This window comes from Salvia hispanica, chromosome 6 (assembly GCF_029641045.1).
Source record: "Salvia hispanica isolate PSC_SH4W2 chromosome 6, Shi_PSC_v1, whole genome shotgun sequence".
NCBI lineage: Eukaryota > Viridiplantae > Streptophyta > Magnoliopsida > Lamiales > Lamiaceae > Salvia > Salvia hispanica.
In genome coordinates this window covers 20,334,731-20,356,825 of record NC_142697.1, presented here as the reverse complement: position 1 = coordinate 20,356,825, position 22,095 = coordinate 20,334,731, and the positions used below count along the sequence as shown (strand labels likewise).

General features: G+C 33.9%; 2 protein-coding genes and 1 pseudogene across 3 annotated transcripts; 2 read left to right on the top strand and 1 right to left on the bottom strand.

The window, feature by feature from the left end:
- Positions 1 to 2,067: 2,067 nt before the first annotated feature.
- On the bottom strand, positions 2,068 to 3,014 carry LOC125203554 (protein CURLY FLAG LEAF 1-like). The gene is made up of 2 exons (XM_048101930.2): positions 2,770 to 3,014; positions 2,068 to 2,682 (listed from the first exon to the last, which is right to left on the bottom strand). Exons 1-2 carry the CDS (start codon positions 2,917 to 2,919, stop codon positions 2,329 to 2,331), a joined length of 504 nt encoding a protein of 167 aa, XP_047957887.1. The 5' UTR covers positions 2,920 to 3,014; the 3' UTR covers positions 2,068 to 2,328.
- Positions 3,015 to 5,872: 2,858 nt separating this feature from the next.
- On the top strand, positions 5,873 to 8,720 carry LOC125204200 (zinc finger protein CONSTANS-LIKE 14-like; annotated as a pseudogene). Its single transcript, XR_016132876.1, has 4 exons — positions 5,873 to 6,451; positions 7,146 to 7,331; positions 7,907 to 8,162; positions 8,255 to 8,720. The product of XR_016132876.1 is annotated as a zinc finger protein CONSTANS-LIKE 14-like (transcript).
- A 141-nt stretch (positions 8,721 to 8,861) lies between these two features.
- On the top strand, positions 8,862 to 9,755 carry LOC148923340 (uncharacterized). Its single transcript, XM_089060230.1, has one exon. It carries the CDS (start codon positions 9,110 to 9,112, stop codon positions 9,653 to 9,655), a length of 546 nt encoding a protein of 181 aa, XP_088916356.1. The 5' UTR covers positions 8,862 to 9,109; the 3' UTR covers positions 9,656 to 9,755.
- Positions 9,756 to 22,095: the final 12,340 nt, after the last annotated feature.

The following is a 22,095-nucleotide window of genomic DNA, read 5'->3' as shown; positions in this document are numbered from 1 at the left end:
GAGAGAGTAAAGTAAGAGAGAGAGAAAAGTAGAGATAAAATTATTTTTATTTTAAGAAACGTTTTATTTTTAATGGGACAATCCAAAAAGAAAAACGTTTCATTTCTAATGGGACAGAGAGAGTACAAAACTTTGAAGACAAAACAAGCCGTCCAAACACTTGCTTGATTTCCACTAAAATTTAGATATGTTGGTCCCTATCTCTAACTAAGGAGGCGGATCCCCTGCTGTGGTTAATAACACAGCAGGGCGTGCGGTGCTTAATACGCACAAACTTATAAACAAAATGCGGCACTTCTGCCAACTCTTTTTTATGTTTTATTCACTTCATCTTATAAAATTTTTTATTCTATGAAACAGCAAAATACTCAAAAAAGGTGTTTGCGTACATTGTTGACTTTAATTATTAGTGAATTTTTAAATGCTTAATAAGCGGCGCTTAAAACGCACGAATTTAGAGTCCCATATTTATAATTGAATGATATAGGATTAGGACTGGGTAAATATATCGAAAAAACGGTATATCGATCGTATCGTATTGAAAAATATCGAAAAATATCGAATTTTCGGTATACCGAAACTTTCGGTACGATACAATACCGTATCGAAAGTTTTCGGTATGATAACGATATGAATTTTCTTATACCGCGGTATACCGTTTTATATCGAATATACGATATATATCGATATTATCGGTATACCGAAATATATCGAAAATCAATACGTATCGAATTATCGATACATATCGTTTATACCGTTTATACCGATGATAATGATGATGATGATGATGATGATGATGATAATAGTAATAACATAATATAATAATAGTAATAATAATATATCCATATAACTTAATTATATATTTTTTGATTATGAAGATGTGGACGATGTTTATTTTATTATGTTAAAATTATACTCCATTAATTTTGGTTTTATTTTTCGGTTTTGAAATTATATTTTTTGGTATACAGGTATTCGAAATGGTATAAAATTTCGGTATATCGTACGAAATATCGATATACCGTTCAGAACGGTATACCGAAGTTCGGTACGATATACCGAAATTTTGAAACGGTAACGGTATAGTTTTTTTCCATACCGAAATTTCGGTATATACCGAAATACGGTATACCGTAACTTTCGAAACAATAACGATATGAAATTCTTTCATATCGATATTTTCGGTATGATAAGGAAACAAAAATTTTGATACGGTATATCGTATCGACCCAACCCTATATAGGATTATTGAGTATTTTGGCAATGAGGTATTTATAAATAATTTTTGAAATTATTATAAAATTAAAAAAAAATCGGTAAAGGGGGAGCCGCGGCTCTCGTCTGCCACAATAGGGAGGCGTGGCCGAGCCGCCGTCGTGGCTCTCCCTTGGGCACCCCCCCGCCGCGGCCTTGGTGGCACAAGCAATAGGGAGCTGCGGCCGAGCCACGAGCCGCTGGCTCCTCTGTTGTGGTTCCTCCTAGAGTGTCCAAACTATTGTAACACTTTCATCTATCTCATGATTCCTGCATTACTTACTTTATCACCAACTTATAAATAGCAAATCAAACTTGATTCGATGTAGGTGTAGCTCAATAGGACCAATGGTCCAATATAGATAAAAACAACAAAGGTAAGTCCCTTTACGATGCGTTGGGTCGAGAATCTTGAAACCCTTAAAAGTTATTTGGACCTTACCAATATATAGCTTGAGGTAGGTTGTCCAGATTGTCAAATTCTGACTCCCCCCCAGCAAATTCAGAACGTATACTTGAATTTTGTGAATTGATAATAAGGATTTATTAATTTCAAGTATGTTTATGTTTTCTGGAATCAGAGTTTTAATTTTAATTAAATTTTAGTATTAATTACAAATTTGAATAATCAATTAAATCAACCAAATACATAAATATATGAGTAAATGGGGGTGAGATCCGAACTCACGGGTGCTTTTATCCTCTTTTATCTTTTCAATTTGATGTATTTCAAAATAATCTACAACGTCAATATAATTTGAAAATGAATTGAAAAAATAAATAAAAAATGTGGAGAAAAAACAAGATCTCACATTGCTATAACATACATTTCAGATTTCATGAAAATATAGAGTCCTTTTATAAGCAAACGGTATTCATACCCCGAAAGGCCCAAACATTGAACCATATTCATCTGCACACTACTTCTCTTACTACACACACTGGTACCAATTTTTAAAAACAATAAATGCGTGAAAATTAAAATATAATGCAAGAAATCATAAAATGTAAAGAATGAATACAAGATTAAGAATGCATTTTGGCTGATTAAGAGAAAAAAGAGGATTTTTGTTTTCAAGAAGAGGGTGCATTTTGGGATGGATCAAGGTGGAGAAGTTGAGCACAACATTTGGGACATATTTGCAGGTGTTTGGGCAGCATGTAGTACATTAGGCAGGCCTTGCATCCAGCCACCACCACCACATTATTAGTATTAGTATTAGTATTAGTATTAGTATTAGTATTAGTATTCTCACTCTTTTCTTCTTCTTCTTCATCACAACAATTTTGTTGACCACCCCATTGCTCTGTTGATGAAGAAGGCGATGACGACCCGTCGCTGCTGTCCTCCTCCGAGAAGTCCACCGTCCGTGGATCCTCCGTCGCTTTCATGCCCGTCTTCCAATTGATGTAGTATATCTCACCGCTCTGTTATTAATCAACAATAATAGTAGGACTAATTTTATTTCGTTTTTTATAGAAAAAGATTGTATATTTTGTTACTACTACTACTACCTTTAAATCAAGGCATTGCTCCCAGTGCAAAGGGAGGGCTGTGGCTTCTGAATTGAGTTCCAACGTCTCCGCCGCCGGCACTGCGAGTTGGTGGTTCAAGGAGCAGTTTTGCAAGGATCTCTCAATAGTAGCCATGTTTGGAGTTGCCATTTTTGTTTTAATTTCTTCAAAGGGGAAATGTTATGTGGGAGTTTGATGGTCATGAAAAATCATACTACTAGTAAGTAGGAGTTGTGTTGTGAAAGGTTATGGAGTGAGATATCATATCTCCAAAAGAATCAAAACCACTACCCTCCTCACTCCCATTTCTCACTTTTTTGTCTCCCATATAATCTCGTAATTAATCTCAATAATCAATATTTTACTTCACCTAAAAGTTGAATTAATTAAATAAAATTTTACACTTATTTAATTTTATTCCGTTATTAACAAAGAGGTATGTGCCCTGGATTGGATATCAACTTTGTGTTGAAAGAGAATACTATAATATTAGATTATAAATGATTAAGATGTTCAAACAAATTCCAAATATTAATTGACCCACTAAGAATCTAAAATTATAAATGGATTAATTTGAACTATTTTTATCAATCAATCATATTTTTATAATTTCATTACATTTCACATCCTCCACCTCCATCTCATTGTTCCCCTTCGTCCACCTTAATTTGTCGTTCCCATCATAGGCAGAAAATTGGGAGGCATTTGACCCCGAGAAGTCATTCAAAAGAAAACTTTAAAAAAATCGTCAAATCCGGATTCATATTGGGTTTGACCCGAGATCACTGTGTGCGTATATAACTCTAACAAAATTACTTAAAAAAACAAGAAAAAAAGAAAAAGAAAAAGAAAAAGAAAAAGCAAGGAGTAGGTAATCACGAGATGGCGGAATATGTGTATTGGGAGTTATCAGAAAAGGAGGAATCTTTTGATTCTTTTTCACTGAATACTCTGACATCAAAGACATGGACTAACACCTTTCTCTTTCATTCCATATATTTCCCCTCGCCCATTCCCCCCCTCTTCAATTATTCCCATTTTCCACTTCTTATTTTCTTTATCTAATAAATCTCATATTACCTTTTAGGAGCATTTCTACATATTTGAACCACTCATACTTTTAGTTCGAAAAGTTTCACTTTCGAGCTAAGCAATTCTTTAAGATATACTGATATTGTAGTTTTAAACTATACATAGACATATCCCTCTAAGGCTCTAACACCAAGTTGAATTGGACCTAAAGCCTAGCGTTCAAACTTCATTCATAAAATTGCAGTATAAAATTCCAAAATATAGTATCTTTTTGCTTTTCAATTCATTTCCTTAATAGAGAGTGATTCAATTAAAACTATCTTAAAATAAAAATTTTGAGAACTTATCAATTGAAACTTGGAAGTAAAAAGCATATCAGTTGGTGACACAAAATATATAAGTTGTCAACCTAAACCCAAACTCATTTTAAGATAGTTCTCAACCACTTGCTTCCCTAAGATCTACTCACTCCGTTCCTTAGTAATAGAGTCATTTTGTCATTTTGGTATGTTTCATAGTAACACAGAGTCATTTTCTCAAAAGTCAACATATTTTTCCACACCTACTTTACTCTTTCTTGCTTTTTTCTCTCTTCATCTCACTACTTTTTTCATTTTCCACTTTATTATTCTCTCTTTACTTAACTCATTTTCGTGCCGAAAAGAAACGCCTCAATTACTATGGAACGGAGGGAGTACAAAATTGAGTGATAGTAATTGATTTGACATACAGGGCTAGACTTTTGGAAAAGGCCGGAGAAAATAAATTTTGCTATTAGAAAAAGAAATAGTACTACTACAAAGGTAGAGTACCACACATATTTTTCACTTTTTCATAGCCCACTTTTCATACTGGGCCTCTATTGACAAAATCTATATCTTTCTTCTCTCTTCCTTGTGATTCAGGTTTACTGGATTATTGATGCCAAGAATAACAGATTTACAATGCACTTGTATCATACTACTTCCGTCCCATTTTCATAGAAGCATTTCATAACGGTTGAAAAATATTGTATTAAGCAATAGGAATTCAACGAACTTGAAATTGGTGAAAGTGAGATTGAGTCGATCTCATATTACAAAAGACTATCTGTATATATTCGAGAAGGAAACATTTGCTACTATTTCTTGCATTGAATTGATGAAAATGTAATTACTTAAATATTTTATTTATTGTTTGTTTTGACATGCAAGTTTTGTATTGCTAGCTAGATCCGTCACGTTATTAATCCTTCCCCTTTCAAACCATATATGTAATAATATAAGTGGTTGTCATATTTCGCATAGTTGGGAGTCCAATTGCTTAATCAATGTACATCCAACCAATTGCTTGTGCTCGGAGACACATTTTAAATGGGACAGCCACCCATAACATAATTATTATGGACTTAATGCGAACTCTTCAATAAGATTTCTCTACTCTAATTGCTCAGTTGTATTGTACTCGATAAAAAAGGGGTAAATACATTTCCCATACATAATGTGTCACTTTTATTTTATATTAATACAAAAAGTTCATACGTTTTTTAATTTAGTACATTCCGTTATATGTGTTTAAACGGCGTTTAACTCTTTATCTATGTGAAGTACAAAATGTGTCATCATTATTTCATGTTGGTAAAAAAAAAAAGTTTTATGATTGTTTCATAATTGTAAAAAAGTGTCAGCATTGTTAAAAATTTGGTTATAAGATTTAAGTTTATAAGTGACATGTGATATGGCCGGTGGTAAATGCCATTATTTCCACATGTTCATTGTTAAGGAAGTATGGGTTGAAGAGTGAAGATAAATAATGTCGGTAAAAGGCAAAAAAGAAAAAGATGCCCATGCCAGGTCAGCAAAAAGGTTAAGATATTTTACAAGTCGTCTACTCCGTACACCAGACAAATCCACAAACTTGCACAGAGAGGTTTCCATTAATAGAAATTAGGATATTTCTAAACTTAATTAAAATTTAAAAATACTAATCTTTAATCTATTAGTCAATGTGTGGAGTGATGAAATGAATATAAATAAATAACTACACCTTCATCATTATCATCACCTACCTTCCCATAAAGTGCAAAATTCTGCCACCAACACTCTTTTAATCATATGAAAAATCTACCAATTTCATCAAAACAACTTTATTTCCATATTGGGAAGTTTTGGTGGAAATCTTATAGTAGTACTACAAAATATTTAATCCATCAATCAAATAGGAGTAGTATTGGTGTTGCGATGGTTTGGTGTGATTTCTGCGGGTCGAGGCAGGCGATTCTGTACTGCCGCGCGGACACCGCTCAGCTCTGCCTGTGGTGTGACCAGCAGGTGCACTCCGCCAACGCCCTCTCCAAGAAGCATCTCCGCTCCCAGATCTGTGACAGCTGCGCCGCCCAGCCGGCGTCCTTCCGCTGCTCGACGGACGGCGACAGTTTCTCGGGCTGTCCGTCGACAAGCCCTACGAGTGGACGATCTCATGGTTCCCGATAAGAAGAAGAATTCTGCAGCAGCTTATCGAATTGTTAGCTGATGGCGGCTGTGGTGGAGATAGGGAGGATTTAGAACCGGGGACGCCGAGGCGCGAACAGGATGTGCAACAGGAATTTACGTCGTTGCTATTGATGCCCACGCCGCCCAATCACAACACCACCACTGCATGTATGTTTCATGTTCCCCGATCATTTCATAAACAATTTTGACAACTTATTCAATGATATATGGACTATTTTGCAATGTGCTAGTACTTTTCAATGCTTGCAATTCGAGAATTTCGGATTTAAAGTTTCGAATTTAGGAAGATCAATGAAATGTTATTGCACGACTCATTTCTGGAAATGCACCAAAATGTTTGAGGATTTTGTGGTATATGTTACTCCACTCGTCATTCTTCACATAATGTGAAACTCAATTCTTGTCTTCGCTAGTGAATTGTTTTTAGTCTGCAATGTTTGGGCAGAAACTAAGCTCGTAGTCGTAGGCAAGACATATGCGCGCAACATGCTGAGTTGCAAATCCATTGCCCGTATTAGACCTTTCTTGCAAATCCCCTTTTGAAGCTGAGTTTGTACTACTTTCTCTCCTAGCTGCTTTCTGATGAGCGCATGCAGGCGGCCTTTTTTACTTTTGCTTCTTTCCCTTCTCCAGTTAAATAGGTATCTGATTCTGATAAACCAACTTTCAGACTTATGATGGCATGCCGATAAGACCTTGTTTTTGTACAAAATCTACTAAGTTCCAACAATGCAAAATTGGAGGGTGGGGAGTGTTTTTCAAAATGAAAGACCATTAGTGCTGATTATCAAATGCTTTCTTTCCTATCCTGTTCTTCCTTTGCTGATAAATATGCTGCATTCGCTTCTGCAGATATGGGACTTCAATCTGGGACAATTGAGGGGCCATGAGGAGTCTAGCCCCGTTGAACTAGAATTTGGAGGAAGTGACATGTACACTATGAAAAGTTATGGGGAAGCATCATTGGCAAAGAGAAGAGTGGTGGACATCTCTGGAGTGAACTGTTCTGTTGCCAAGGAAGATATAATCCCCTTTCACGTAAGCATTTTTACTTCAGAACCCTTTCATCTAACTTTGATGTCCTTTAGTGATTCATAATTGATCCTAATAAGTAGACATTGATGTCCGTCCTGTCCGTTCATTTTAGTCCAGATTTCTGGCTGGTGGTGGCTATTGGCTATTGGCATCCTAGATTAGGACGTATCGGTTTTAGTTTGAGAAGTAAAGACTCTTCATAGTTCATCTAATTTCATCAATACTATACTAAAAAGATATACCATGTTCTGCTTTTCTAAGATTAATCATTACATTATTGGCCTGTTGTTTATCCACATTGTAAGGTCATCTGGTTATGAGTTTTATATTAGGATATCTGCAACGAGCGCATGCAAGAACTTCACAAAATCTGGATGTGACTGCCAAATCGTAGTTTCTCAGAATCTTGGACTTTGATATGCTTGCTAGTGGCCAAAAAATGTTCATATTTGTCAATTATTGTGATGGGAGCTGCGAATAAGTGGTGGAAGAAGCAGAAATAATATTGTCTTACAGTCCTGTATTCTCTATGCTTAAAGTTTTTTTTATGTTAGATTTTGGTCTCATTTATAATGCAGAATGCTGCCAATAACCAGACTCCATGTCAGGGGCCTGCACACCAGAGAGTAATAATGTACCTGTATCAAGGCCACCATGTTCCGGTTTAACCAAACCCGAATCCTTAGGTGGTTCGAAAGATTTGCAGTTCACAAATCAGTCTATTCTATTGGCAAGCGAAAGTATGGCAGCTATGTCAAAGAGTGACATCGAGCTTCTGGCAAAGAATAGAGGCAACGCTATGCAACGATACAAGGAAAAGAAGAAAACAAGGAGGTTAACTACTTCCTCTCATTCTCTTTCACCACTAAGAAAATATGAAATCCCTGGCCATTTTGTTCTGATATTGTCATGACATTCATGTGTAGATACGACAAACATATAAGATATGAGTCCAGAAAAGCAAGAGCAGATACTAGGAAGCGAGTGAAGGGCCGGTTCGTCAAAGCTCATGAAGCTCCAGCATGATGACATGTTTTGACAGTTGACATCTAACTTTGTCTGTATGTACATAGGTGGTGTTTCTGATTGTTATGTATAATGCCCTAACCATCGTACCCCTCTTCCAAACAAGTTGTGTGTTTCACGTTGTCCTGATAAGCGCGTTCGATAATAGAGTTAGTGTGGGTCTCACTCAGTTGCTAGCATGAACATGCATATGATGATTATAGTTTTGGAACCAACATAGTTTCCAGTTGGCATCAGACATGTAGTTTTCAACAATCACCCGATATATGTTTGGATCGCATTGCTATCTTTGAAGCTTTCTCCTCTAATTATATTTTTCTATATCAATGGACTTCTGAGGGGAGAAATTTTGTCCAGCTTCCTTAATAGATACTACACGAAACCCATTTCTTCATTTAGTCATTGCGGTGTCGATCTGGTTTGGAGGCAAGAATTGAATATTCATAATGGTGAATTTATTTGAAATGTATTATGGTAAGTGGTTTGAAACTCAAAAACTTATTAGTCATCAAGTCATTCAACAAACTGCTATAAATGAGGGCCCTTAAGTATCTTGAGGGTAGCTTTTCTTTTTCAAGAGTGGGAGTTGGGAAACTTGTGATACATCTCCCTCTCTCTCTTCATGTGACTGCTTTTAAAGCATTTATTCATGCTCTGTTACTGATCCACCATTCATTATGCACTGATTTTCACGTAGAGTGCAGGTGGTGAATGAGCTGCAGCTGTATGTTGTGAACAAGTTTGTAGGTGTGAAGATGAAGAAAGGGTTGAGAAACTTGTGCATCGGAGAGGGCTCCACCTCCATTCTGGAGGGAGAAAGGCAACCGACTTTGGAGGAGATGATCCTGGGGTTGGAGATGGAGAGTGGAAAGAGCAAGGTAGAGTTGCAGAGAATGTCGTGCGTGAGCAGCTGCGACATTCTAAGGAGCGCGAGAAAGGCATTGGATGAGTATCCGCGGTTCTCTCTGGATGGGAAGGAGGGAATGTACCGGTCGCCCTTCACGAGGGAGATGGAGGCAGAGAAGATGCGGAGGCTGCCTGCGGTGGTGGGAGGGGAGAGCGTTATTTGGTGTAAACCGGGGGTCGTGGGGAAGCTCATGGGGCTGGAAGCCATGCCGATTCCCTTGAACGCCAATTATAGGAGGGAGAGGCTTAGCGCCATCATAAGGCGGCAAAAGCAGGCGGAGTTGGAGAGGCGGTGGCGGAGCCGGAGAGGGGTGGTGGGATCTTGCTCAAGAGCTGGATATTGTGTTGTCAAACCAAATGCTCAAGGAATTGGATTGCTTCACCTCCATAGATGAAAGGATATTTAAGTTTGTGTTGTTCTCTTCTGTTTTGTGTTATGTTCTCTCTTATGCTAACTCAAATCAATTTTTAAGTTTCTTTTGCTACTTTTTATCATTCCATCACACGCTATTTTTGTATGCGATATACATATTGTTCTATACTTTTGTTTGGCTCACTCACTATTTTATTTCGTATTTTGCCAATAGTTTACTTAATAGCCTAATTTGATGAATCTAAATAGTTAAATAAATATATTGAAAATGTTATAGTACTATATGGTACTACTAGGTGGCGTTCGGTTGCAATGACTAATAATCATGAGACTATCCATCTAGGATTAAGTTGTAGGGTTCAATCTTATGAACCAAACATGATATAATTAATCATGGGATTTAATTTTGGCAATTAAACACCCCTAGTGTATTATTTACTAGTACTATGAAACAGTGAAATTTTTTAAAGAACAATCAAGCGTCAATCTGACTAAAATGAAAACGGTAAAATAAGCGGAAGAAAAACAATAGTAGTATAATTGCTTTACATGATCAATCTACAAGCAAAATAACAAAATTTTAAATATAAAAATACATTAATATGGTAGCTAGCCAATTATGGCGTGACACATTTACTATATCCCAAAACAACTCAGAAGAGAGAAAAAAACTGAGGAAATCTCAATGGTAATTCTTTACCTGTGGTCACACAGAGAGTAAAAGAGGAAACGAAAAAAAGTAAGGATGATTAAAATTTTTCTTTAAAAAAAGAAAAGAATCTAACTTAGTGGGAAATGGGAATAGAGAGAACAGTTAATAGTAGGAAATAGCAAATTAGTAGTAATTGTTAATTTTGTGAATGCATTTAAGTTACTGAAGCACTTGGGCAGAATCAACCAATTTGTAAATGAGTTTTTAAATGTTTATAAATTCCCACAAAATTAGGTCTTCTCATTAATTTTGTAGTTTACAGAGTGAGTAGTGATTTAGAGACATAATGTCTCCAAGCCATAAGGGTATTATGTCACTTTGCCATAATCCAAATTATTATATGGACTAATATACCCTTTTTTGAATTAAATAATAATTAAATAAATGAATATATTTCAATTAATATAAAAGGAAAGATAATCATGTCAAATTAATATTTTTTTATCTAAACACAAAAGTCAAACTCATCAAATTACAATCTTTTACCTTAAATGTATGCAATCACAAATAAAGATATTGCCACGGCAGAAATATACATATGTTATATGGAATACTTAATTTCTACTTGTATCATCTAATGAAAGGATAATAGTCATTTGCATCAAATTATTTTATTAGTATTAAATAATTACAAAAATTCAAAATCATAAGTAAAAATTATTGCACGTATATAATATATACTTAATTTCTTAGTGTTATCGTTCAACGAAATAGTAATAGTCATTCACATCAAATTATTTTATTGGTATTAAATAATTATTAAACTTCTAAGTAAAAAAAACAAATGCATGCATTTATATACTTAATTTCTTAGAGTTATCGTCAAACAAAATAGTATAGTTATTCACATCAAATTATTTTTTTATTAAATAGTAATATTTAAAATTCTAAATTGTAAAATATTGTACTTGTTATCTTTCTAAATAAATTTTTTTTATTGTTAAACATAACTATTAATTTTCTAATAATTAAAAAAGTTATTATTTTGACACCATGCAAGAATTTAAATCGTTGTTCTCTAACATTTTGTCCATTTATAAAATAAAAGATGTATAAATTTCAAATCTTAATTTGATGCTCTAAGAACTCATGCAATTAAATTGATTTGTTACTTTTATAAATATAAATTCCAGATTCAATAATATTTTGTAAAAATAAAATTAAGATTGACTATTAAATCACCTATAAGTTTAGAATTTAAAAAATATTGTATAGTATTATTTAAATAAAGGTCAATTCATTATATTTAATTATATTTAAACAAACTAATATTACGTGATTGAAGTTTATGTACACTTCCTAAATAAAAAATAAAGAATAATTCAAAATTTAGCATTATTGGAGTAGTTAAAATTTTGAAATTTATATACACTTCCTAAATAAAAATTAAAATTATAGTTTGAAGATTTGAGTATATATTTACTTAGATTTGATATGTTGAGGGAAAAGTTTTGAGCGACTGTGAGTGCCCCTCTTCCGTCAAATTACCTCACCTTCGGTCAACACCGTTCCACTACTGTTTTTTTATTCAATCGAGAAACTCAATCTTCATTTTTCTTCATAATCTATCTCCACCATTCTTCTACAAAATTGAAGATTTTATCCTTCCATTCAATAGTTAGCAGAAATATAACATAGTTGCAGTGACGGATCCAGGAAATCAAACAAGCCGGGGCTGAAATTTTTAAAAATAAATACTCCGTACTATTATTATTATTAAAATATTTAATTGTAAATGTAATGTCCGCACAACTTTTACGGCACATAAGATGATAATTGTTTTCGTAGTCCAGATCACTATTTATGTTTTTCGTATTAGATTCAACACTTGCAACATTAATTATTTGTTGGTTCACAATTGAATTCGGACTTGAAATAATACTATTAGTTGGAGCACTTGCAATTGAATATAATCAGTAAAATTCTTAGATAATACGCCCTCTGTTCCATTAAATTAAAATATTTATTTTTTGACATATGATTTTTTTAGTGTTGTTTTGTGAGTTAACGAAGAAAAAGTAAAGTAAGAGAGATGAAAAGTGAAAAAATGTTGTTTCCTTTATTAAAAAGATTTTCTTTTTTTGAGATAATTCAAAAGGAAAAATATTTTCTTTTTAATGGGACAAAGGGAATGAATATGAAATATATATTCATATACTAATCAATTTAGTTATTAATAGTCTAATACTCGCACTAATACAGATAATTTTGCACAAATTCTAGTTCTACAAAAGTGGTCCTAAACAAAGTACTCCCAATAAAATTAAGAGGTGTTGGGGCCAAAAAAATTATAATAAACATGAGACGTTTTGCACTATTGATTCAAATAAATTATTGAGTAGTGATAAACGTAAATAATTTCTACGTACGTAATTGGATATTTTAGGTAATTCATGCTTAAAGCCGGTTCATGATTTTCAAATACTTTTAAATCAACTAGCATAATACATATTTACCCTTTGAGAATAAATATACTATAAAATGATTTTTCTCCTCTCCTTATTTCTTCCGTCTGTGTCTTCTAAATATACCATAAATGATTTTTCTCCTCTCCTTATTTTTTCGTCTCTGTCCCAAGTATATACATGAATGTGTGGTTATTTCAGCATCAAATATTTCCATACTTTTTGTACTACCGATAGAGTATATGGCCATATCTGAAAGTATGATTTTCATGAACATGATGTGCGCAGCCGACCCCCGGAACAGGCGGTAGCTGACGGCCTCCGGGGAGGATGAGCACGAAGGAGGTCGACGTGCAGAACAAGACGAGAGAAATGTAGTAGTAATTCTTTACTTTTCTTTTTTACATGATATTTTTATTATTTTTACTAAATATTTTATTCCATGTTTGCACGATTCCCTATTTTATGCATTTTGTTGTAACTAAATGCTATTTATTTGCTTTTTTCTGATACTCTTAAGTTTTATTGTGGATCACTTTTTTATTTATACTTTTAAATAATATTATAAAAAATTTAAATAGATTTATAAATTAGCATATTTGTATGCGTTAATTATCATATCAGATTTTAACCATGATTTATTTTTATAATATCTTTATACTATTTTACACTTTTCTTGGTTTATTTAATATTGTCATTTTATTTTAAAAATACTTTTTTTCTTTAAAATCTCAAAGCTAATTATTTAATTATAATATAACAATTTCTTCTTCGAATAAGTGATTAAAATCTTATAGAATTCCCCAATACGTTTTGAATCATGAATAAATGCATAAAATAAGGAATCTTGCAGATCTACAAAAATAAGAGAGATAGAAACGAAATAAATTGAAATAAACAATAATAAACCAATTCCATTAACATAAGCAATTGCAAATTAACAAATTGAATTGAAAACTGGCAACAAAAACAAGAAACGAAAACAAGAATCTTATTCTAGAAACTAAACTAAAACATATCAATCCAGATCTATGATATCGTCGCTCGCCGTCGACACTCCAGCTTCTTCCCGAGGTGGAGACTCATCATTATCAAAGATTATATACTCCTTTTAAATCACGATACATCGTGTAGAGTTTGAGGAGATGGTCGGAGCAACATATCCTTTACAAATATTAAATAAATAAGTTTTGAACATTCAATTATTTTTTTGATTGAGATTCAAATATAACTTTTCAAAAATAAAAAAATATATAAAAAATATTATTGTTAGTAGAAAAATAATTGGATGAATTCACTTTTATCATTTTAGATTAGTTTAATATATCATATATCTATGAGTTGATTAAGAAATCATAAACTCTACTAATTCTATATCAGACATTTTTTTAGAGTTAGCAATATTTGCAAAACATGAGAAAATATTAATTATATAGTTTTATAATGTTAAATAAATGAATTAAGAACATGTGGTTTTTATTTATCATGTTGTAATGTTCTAAAAATAATTCAAATTTTGGAATGTAAATATTAATATAAAAAGTAAGAAAAATCTTAAATAAAAGCCACATAGTTAATTAGTATTAATACATAATAGATCATATTATAATTTCTTATATTATACATTGAATTGAGCAATAAACTCTAATATTTTATAAAAAAAGAGAAAATATTAACAATATTGCTTTAAAATATAAATAAGTTATTTTTCATCGAGCTCGATTGTAACATTCTAAGAACTCTAATATTCTATAAAGATAATTAGAAAATATTAGCTACAAATCTTAAAATATTAAATAAATAAGTTGTGAACATGCGATTATTTATTTATCAGGGTTCAACATAATCGTTCAAAATCATAAACACTAAACTCCTTTGGTAATATTACACCATATATCAAATTTTAATTTATTGCATGTTTTAGTGGGACGAACGAAAGAGGAAATTCGGCTTATTTCTATGGGACAGATAGAGTATTGTATAAAGAAAAAGAGAATATTTTTGGAAATATTAAAAATATGAAATAGATATGATAAGAACATGTAATTTTTTTTTATCAAGGTTCGACTGTAACGTCCCAAGATATTAGAATTTAAAGAAATCAAATTTTAGGTAATAAGAAATTAAAATTATAACATTCTTAAAATTCCAACAATACACTTATTTAGTTACTATATTAGTAGTATCAACTTTTAATTTGTTGGATTATAGTGAATTAAGCTAAAAAGTAGATATATTGAAAATTATAAGTTTATCAATATTGAAAATTACTACAATTTAATTATAGTAGTAATTTTTTTTTATCATATACTATTATAAATCTGATTATTGACACTTCAATAGTACTGTATAACAAATTTTTAATACTTCATAACGCTAATTATTTATACTATTAAATTATTTAAATCAAAATTTATACGGTAGTAATTATTTTTAATCATATATTATAAATTTGATTATTGAAACTTCAATAGTATTGGATAACAAATTTTTAATACTTCATTACGCTAATTATTTGTTAATATTAAATTATTTAAATTAAGATTTATAAAGACTAATTTGATAAGAGACCTGATATTGTTCTCTACCAAATAGATCTTTATTTAATATTTTAAAATTTTAATATATTTTTACATAAATGCAATAAAAAAATATATTATCCAATCATATTTTAAAAAATTGTATGGCATAGAGTATGAAAAAGGTAACTTGTACGATATTTCTGAAGTCGCTTATATCAAAACTCTATTTGTACGATGAATAACTAAACCTATAAACTTAATCTTGAAACCAAACTTATAGAAAATTGAAGAAAAATACACAAATTCCATTGAAACACAATAATAAACAAAAATAAAGCAATTCCATTCAACCATAATTGGATTGATTTTAGGACTAGATATGTACATTCAAAGTTTTTGATCGATAGACATGAATAAGATATTTGGAATTGGATTGATTTAATTTGATTGAGTAGGAATAAGAATATTAATTAGAAATACAATTACTAATTCATCTAGGAAATATCAAGATTATAGCATGTAATTTAATTCGACGAGATGACTAGATATGTATATTCAAAGTTTTTGATCGATAGACTTATGAATAAGAGATTTGGAATTGGATTGATTTAATTTGATGGAGTAGGAATAGGAAATTTAATTAGAATATAATTACTAATTCACCTAGGAGAGATTTGATACGCTGAGGGATAGATTCGTGAGTGTGTGTGAGCATCTCTTCTATACCAACTCTCATTTTTATTTTTATCGATAGTAAATATTAAATACTATTCCCTCCCTCCCCTATTAGGAGTCACTCTTTGACCAGGCACGAGTTGTAAGAAATGTAAAGAAAAGTAGATTGAAAAAGTTACTGGAATGTGAGACCCATTTTCTTATATTAGTTTTATAATAAAATGTGAGTGAATTGAGTTAGTGGAATGTGAGACCTACTTGTTATTTATGGTAAAAATGAAGTGTGACTCTTAATTGAGGACGGACCGAAATGGAAAAGTGTGACTCTTAAGGGGGGACAGAGGGAGTATCATTTTTAGTAATATTATTTTTGTTTTTATTTTTCATGATATTAAATATTATTTTTATTTTTCTCGATATTAAATATTATTAGTAAATTCTCTCTCACCTATTCTCTCAGGAACTCTATGAACACCGTCTCCCAGAATTCAATTCTTTTGATTTTTTTCTTAAACCTGAAAAGGTCATCTTCATAATCTCTCCGTCACTCTTTTACCAAACTAAATCTCCAAGTAATGTTGTACTTCTTTATTTCTAAAAAGTTGGATCTTATTCTTGCTCAATTTCAATATTCTTACAAGACGGAAACCAGAGTTTGTCATTTTTTCTCCAAAAACTATTCTGAATTTTTATCTCGCAAGCACAACAACGCCGCTAACCACTGTTCTTATTTTTTTTCACAACTAGTCAACAAACGCCTCTACGATCCAATTCACCCAAAATTTGGAATTCTGCCGCAGACCACCAGATTTATCCCCAATTTTTTTCTCTTCAGATTTCGAATCAATGAGCATTGAAAATTCGACATCCCAAAAATTTCCATGAAGTCAAGTAGTCAACCTTGTAGTGAATTTGTCCAGTTAAAAATCTCAGATTTCGTATGAGGTAGTGAATAAAATTACAAATAAATTAATTATTAAGAGCTGAGAAGGTACATTTTAGAGAAAAATGGTGAATGGTGATGTATTGTGAATTTTCACTTCGAACTTCTCTTAATATTTAGTGAAGATTGACGTAAAAGTTTAAGAAGAAATTGGGAGAGAGGTAGAATATGGTCGACAAATTTAAGTTTGAAAAATAAAAAGGGAAAAGGAAAGATAGGAGTATTTAGATATGGAAATCTTAATTTGGAGATTTATATCAAGATTAATATTTCTTTTACTATTAAAATATAATAAAAATATAATAGGGATAATATAGTAAGTAAACAATATAAATAATAATAAAACCGGTTAATAATAATCGGTTCGGTCTGATTAAAAAGTTAAGGGTATTACGTACGTAGAAATTCACTACGAAAATCATTTCCCTAAATTATTTTAGTTGATAAAATATTTTCATACCAATCAAATTCTTACATAAATTTATTGGTGACAGTGCGGCTGCAAGTCTTACACGGTGAAAACTGATTTGGGTAATTGACATCATTAGTTTTTTATAATCTGAAAGTAAAAGCAGCCCAACAACAAATATATGGCCCAAAATTAATAAGCCCAAGTCTTTTCTTCTCCAACCTAATTCAATATTACAGAATCAGCGGCGCTTGCAGTGGAACTCCCTGAGTATGGACGGTTGGTGTGGGGTATTTCTTTTTTGCTTCTAGAGCAAAACTTAGCTTCCATTTTTGTACTGCGTTTTTTTAAAATCCGACTTTGGGAGAGACGCATTACGGTCATGCGTCTCCTTTTAATGAAACGCACGAGCGTTATGCGTCTTAGGGTAAGACGCATAAGCGTCATGCGTCTTTGAATTTTTTTAATTTTTTTTTAATTAGAAGACGCATAAGCGTCATGCGTCTTTGAATTTTTTTAATTTTTTTTTAAAATTAGAAGACGCATAAGCGTCATGCGTCTTAGTGTAAGACGCATAAGCGTCATGCGTCTCTGTGTCGAATTAAACAGACGCAGTAGAGGCAGTAGCTTCATTCTGCGCAAAGAGGAAGAGAGAAAGCGATTTTCCGGCCGATTTCCGGCGATTCTCGCCGATTTCCAACATATTACGGTAAGTTTTCTTCAATCTTTCAATATTTATCCCTTAATTCGGTGTTTATTGCATGTTTTTGTGTAGATTTCTCCCAATTTTGTAAATTAGGGTTTATTGCAAATTGTTCAATTTTGACCGATGTTTTGTTGTTTTGTTAGTTATAATGGATTTTATTGGTGAAATTCATTGTATAGTATAGTTTTTGATATGTTTGAGATACGGATATTGTGATTTTTGGTTGTGATTTTGCTTGTTTTCCTCTGTTACATTCTTGAACTTGTTTGTTTAGGACCTAATTTGGTTAGAGAGTTTCTAGAACTTTAGTACTAACTTTCAGATATGTTACTGGAAAGTGTAGAATATTAGGCAACTAAATTCTTTCTTTTCCACAATTAATGAATTAACATATTATGTTGTTTTGTGAATATGTCATTAGATTAGATGGCAACTTCAAGTTCTAGCGGACCGTTATTATATGGATCCGAAGATCCGCCAGTGCTATTTCTTCAGAGAAAACACATTTCAAATAAACTATTGAATGATGGCACAACACATGTTTTCAAAGTTCGACGAACGGAAAGTAAGACTTGGGAGGTGGATATTCATGACAATGTGATGTATTGGCTCGAGAGATTTGGTTTCAAAGGCGTGATGGATTGTGGGAAGTCGATGAAGGTCGACAATGAGCTTATCACGGCTTTGATTGAGCGTTGGAGGCCGGAAACGCACACTTTCCATCTACCGATTGGAGAGGCGACGGTGACTTTAGAAGATATGCAAGCCATTTGGGGCTTGAGAGCGGACGGTCACGTTTTCACAGGTCGTGACTGTCATATCGGATATCCCAATTGGCCTAGCAAGTGCCAAGCTTTGCTGGGATGGTTACCAGATGCAGGGTCAGAGACAAAGCAAGGTGGTTTGCTGATGACCGCTCTGATAAGTCAAACGAGGATATCTTTGGGTGATGACCTACCTACATATGTATATATCCAAAGGGCACGTATCCATGCCCTAATATTGTTAGGAGGACTCATTCTACCAGACACCACGGGGTGTAAGGTTCCTTATATGTGGTTGAATGCATTGGAGGATCCGGACGAAGTGCAGAATATTAGTTGGGGTAGTGCGGCTTTGTCGTACCTTTATCATTATCTGTGTGGAGCTTCTGTGGATCAGAGGAAAGAGTTGGGTGGGCCTATGGTGCTTCTGCAGCTATGGGCGTGGGAAAGAATGCCCACATTGAGGCCGTCGTTCATAGGAGCGCTCGTGCACGAGCCATATACGCCATGTGGCGCTAGGTACGTATTTAAACATTTATTTGTTTATGTATCTTGGGACAACGGCTTTTTACATCAATTTTATTTAACTTAATTTATAAATATAGGTGGAAAGGAACTACGCACATAGGAAATGCTCCTAGATTTTCGGTTGAGCATTACCGTGATCAAATATCTTTGATTAAACCTGGGCAGGTGGCTATCTTTTTTTTTTAACTTAATTTATAAATATATTATGAAATTAATTTGGTTTTTACATTGTTGGTGTTGTAGTTTTTGTGGACTCCATATGCAAATTGCATGCTGCCTGACTACTGTAGGGATGTGACTGGATGCTCCCATTGTGACACTTATTTGGTATGTTGGGCATATGTCGAGGCGCATGAGGCTGGACGAGTGCGCAGACAATTTAATCAGTACCAGGAGATTCCTCAGTCCGTGGATAGGATGCTTAAAGAAGCTGATCATTTGGAAAAAAATAATCGGCGTGGTAAGAAAGGAACTAATTGGGAAGAAGCGCGTCAGTTCTTTATTGGGGAATGGGACATGAGATATGAAAGGTTCGAGGCAACCTTAGGTGGCGCAACGATGTACAATAACATTCCACTGAGTCCGGGATACATGGCGTGGTATAACAGGATTACGGTGACGTACCTAACTCAAGTTGGTGTACAGTCCACTGTTGGGATGAACGAGACAGCTTCTGACATAAGATTATTTGTAAGTTTGTTATATTAAACTATATGCTTTCATGTGTTATAGTTTGTTTCGTATTGATATTTGTATGATTTTTTTTTTATATAGGTTGAGGGTTTTCAGCAAGTTTGGCATTTGACTACTGATCAAGAGATAGACCCAAGAATGCGACAAATTCGAGAAATTGTTAGGCGTACCCTTCAGTCTACGAACCACGCCGATGTGATGGAGTACCCGGCTTCCCAACGCCAAGATGTGGTCATCCCTGACAGACGAAGGACTATAGATACGCCCGGATTTTGCACTGTTTTAAGGCCATTATTTGGTCCGTTTTTGTTATCAAAATCACTCTACATGTCCATTATTTGCATATTTTATACATTTTGGTATTTTGACGCGTTTTGTGAGAAATGTGCATATTTGAGCCGAAAAGGGGAGTAAAAACGCATAGTCTGGAAATCTGGAGTCAGACGGCGACCAGCGACCGCCGCGAAGTTGTACGGCGACCGCCGGCGCCCGGCGGTCAGAGCTATGTGGCGGCCCGCCTCGGAAATTTACGCTAGGAGAAGAGTCTCGTCCGGCGACCGCCGGAGGACATGTGGCGGTCCGCCACCGAAGGGTCAGAGTCTCTGGACTCCAACGCGGCGACCGCCGGCCAAGGTGCGGCGGCCCGCCGGAGAAAGGCGGCGAATCCGACCAGCCCTAGATTTGCTCCAAGATTTACCAAATTTTGAAGATCTTTTCCTTCTATGATGAGGAATAATCTTCCCCTATAAATAGGACCTCAAGCTTCATCAAAAGGAGTTTCACACAACAAGAACACATTCATAGAGAAAGAGAGTGACTACTTGCAACATTCATAGAGATCAAAAGCTAGAGTACTTCAATTGTGCAAGGAGTTGGAGAAGGATTTCAAGAACATCAAGAACGACAAGGATTCAACCTACGGGTTTTATTTGCTTTAGTTTTATGTTCAAATTGTTTTCCCTTCAATCTATGTTTTTTAGTTTATTCAGTCATGTGTAACTAAACTCATAGGATTCTAGGGATGTGTTAGTAGCAACTTTGGTTATACAATTCCGTTTTCTATTTAATATCCGTTTTGTTTTTACTTTGTTTCTTCCCTAAGTTAATCATGATGCTTCATAATTGAGTGACACAATTATGTATGACTCAATACAACTTGCTTCATAACTGTGACAGAGTTCTAGCGAGTTAGATCCACTTAGTAGACACTACAGTTAGCTTCCTTTAAAACGGCACTGTTAATTGAGAGTGAGGACTTTTCAAGGGTCTTAGGAGCTTTTTGGAGTTACGTGTTAGGATTGACAACCCTAATGTTAGTAATCAACGTTTGTATCGCATGAGCATAAGCTAGGTGACTCGTCCTTTCAAAGTATTAACTGTGCTAGGGTATTGTAGTTTGGAATTTGTATAACCATAAAAGTGAAAGCACATCCCTGGAATTCCCCTTATCTCTATACTTTTCTCTCCGTGATTTGCTTGCATTTAGTTGTTTACTGTTTTTAATATTTACTGTTTTCAAAAGTTTCCAAAAATTCTTGTTTCTCCAGATAGTAATTGAGTTCTAGTAGAAGATAGACACTTTGTGTGCATCTTCCCCGTGTTCGATACCCGGTACTAACCTTTTGCTATACTATACCTACTCTGTATACTTGCAGGTATTTATAGTGCAAATAAAAAGTGCATCACACATCCACATCCTGGGGTGAGGGGTGTTCGAGTTGGTGGACACGGTAACACACGACAGATTAGGATGTCGCAGCCGCATCCTGATTATGTGCAACCAGCACCTATGAATCCCGAGTATGACCCACCTCAGTGGTCTTTCTATCCAAGCCAGGACTCTCAGTCACAATGGAGTCGTCCCCTCATTTCCCCAAGCCAACCTGAGCCTGATTGGAGTAATCGCCCCTATTCACAAAGCCAAGATGAGCCGCAATGGAGTGGAGCCAGAGCATCAGTCGATTCATACTTCAACAATTATCAGTTTGTGGCTCCTCAACGAGTTGAAGAAGATGATGATGAAGGAGAAGAAGAAAATGAAGTGGAAGAAGAAAATGAAGTGGAAGAAGAAAATGATGAAAGCGAAGAGGAAAATGAGGACAATA

What these genes read in the sequence shown, in the direction of transcription:
- LOC125203554 (XM_048101930.2), bottom strand. Translation starts at nt 2,919, where the DNA reads ATGGCAACTCCAAACATGGCTACTATTGAGAGATCCTTGCAAAACTGC. An exon ending in AGCAATGCCTTGATTTAAAG is followed by an intron (nt 2,683 to 2,769) that starts GTAGTAGTAGTA and finishes GATTAATAACAG; the next exon opens with AGCGGTGAGATATACTACAT.
- LOC148923340 (XM_089060230.1), top strand. Translation starts at nt 9,110, where the DNA reads ATGAAGAAAGGGTTGAGAAACTTGTGCATCGGAGAGGGCTCCACCTCC.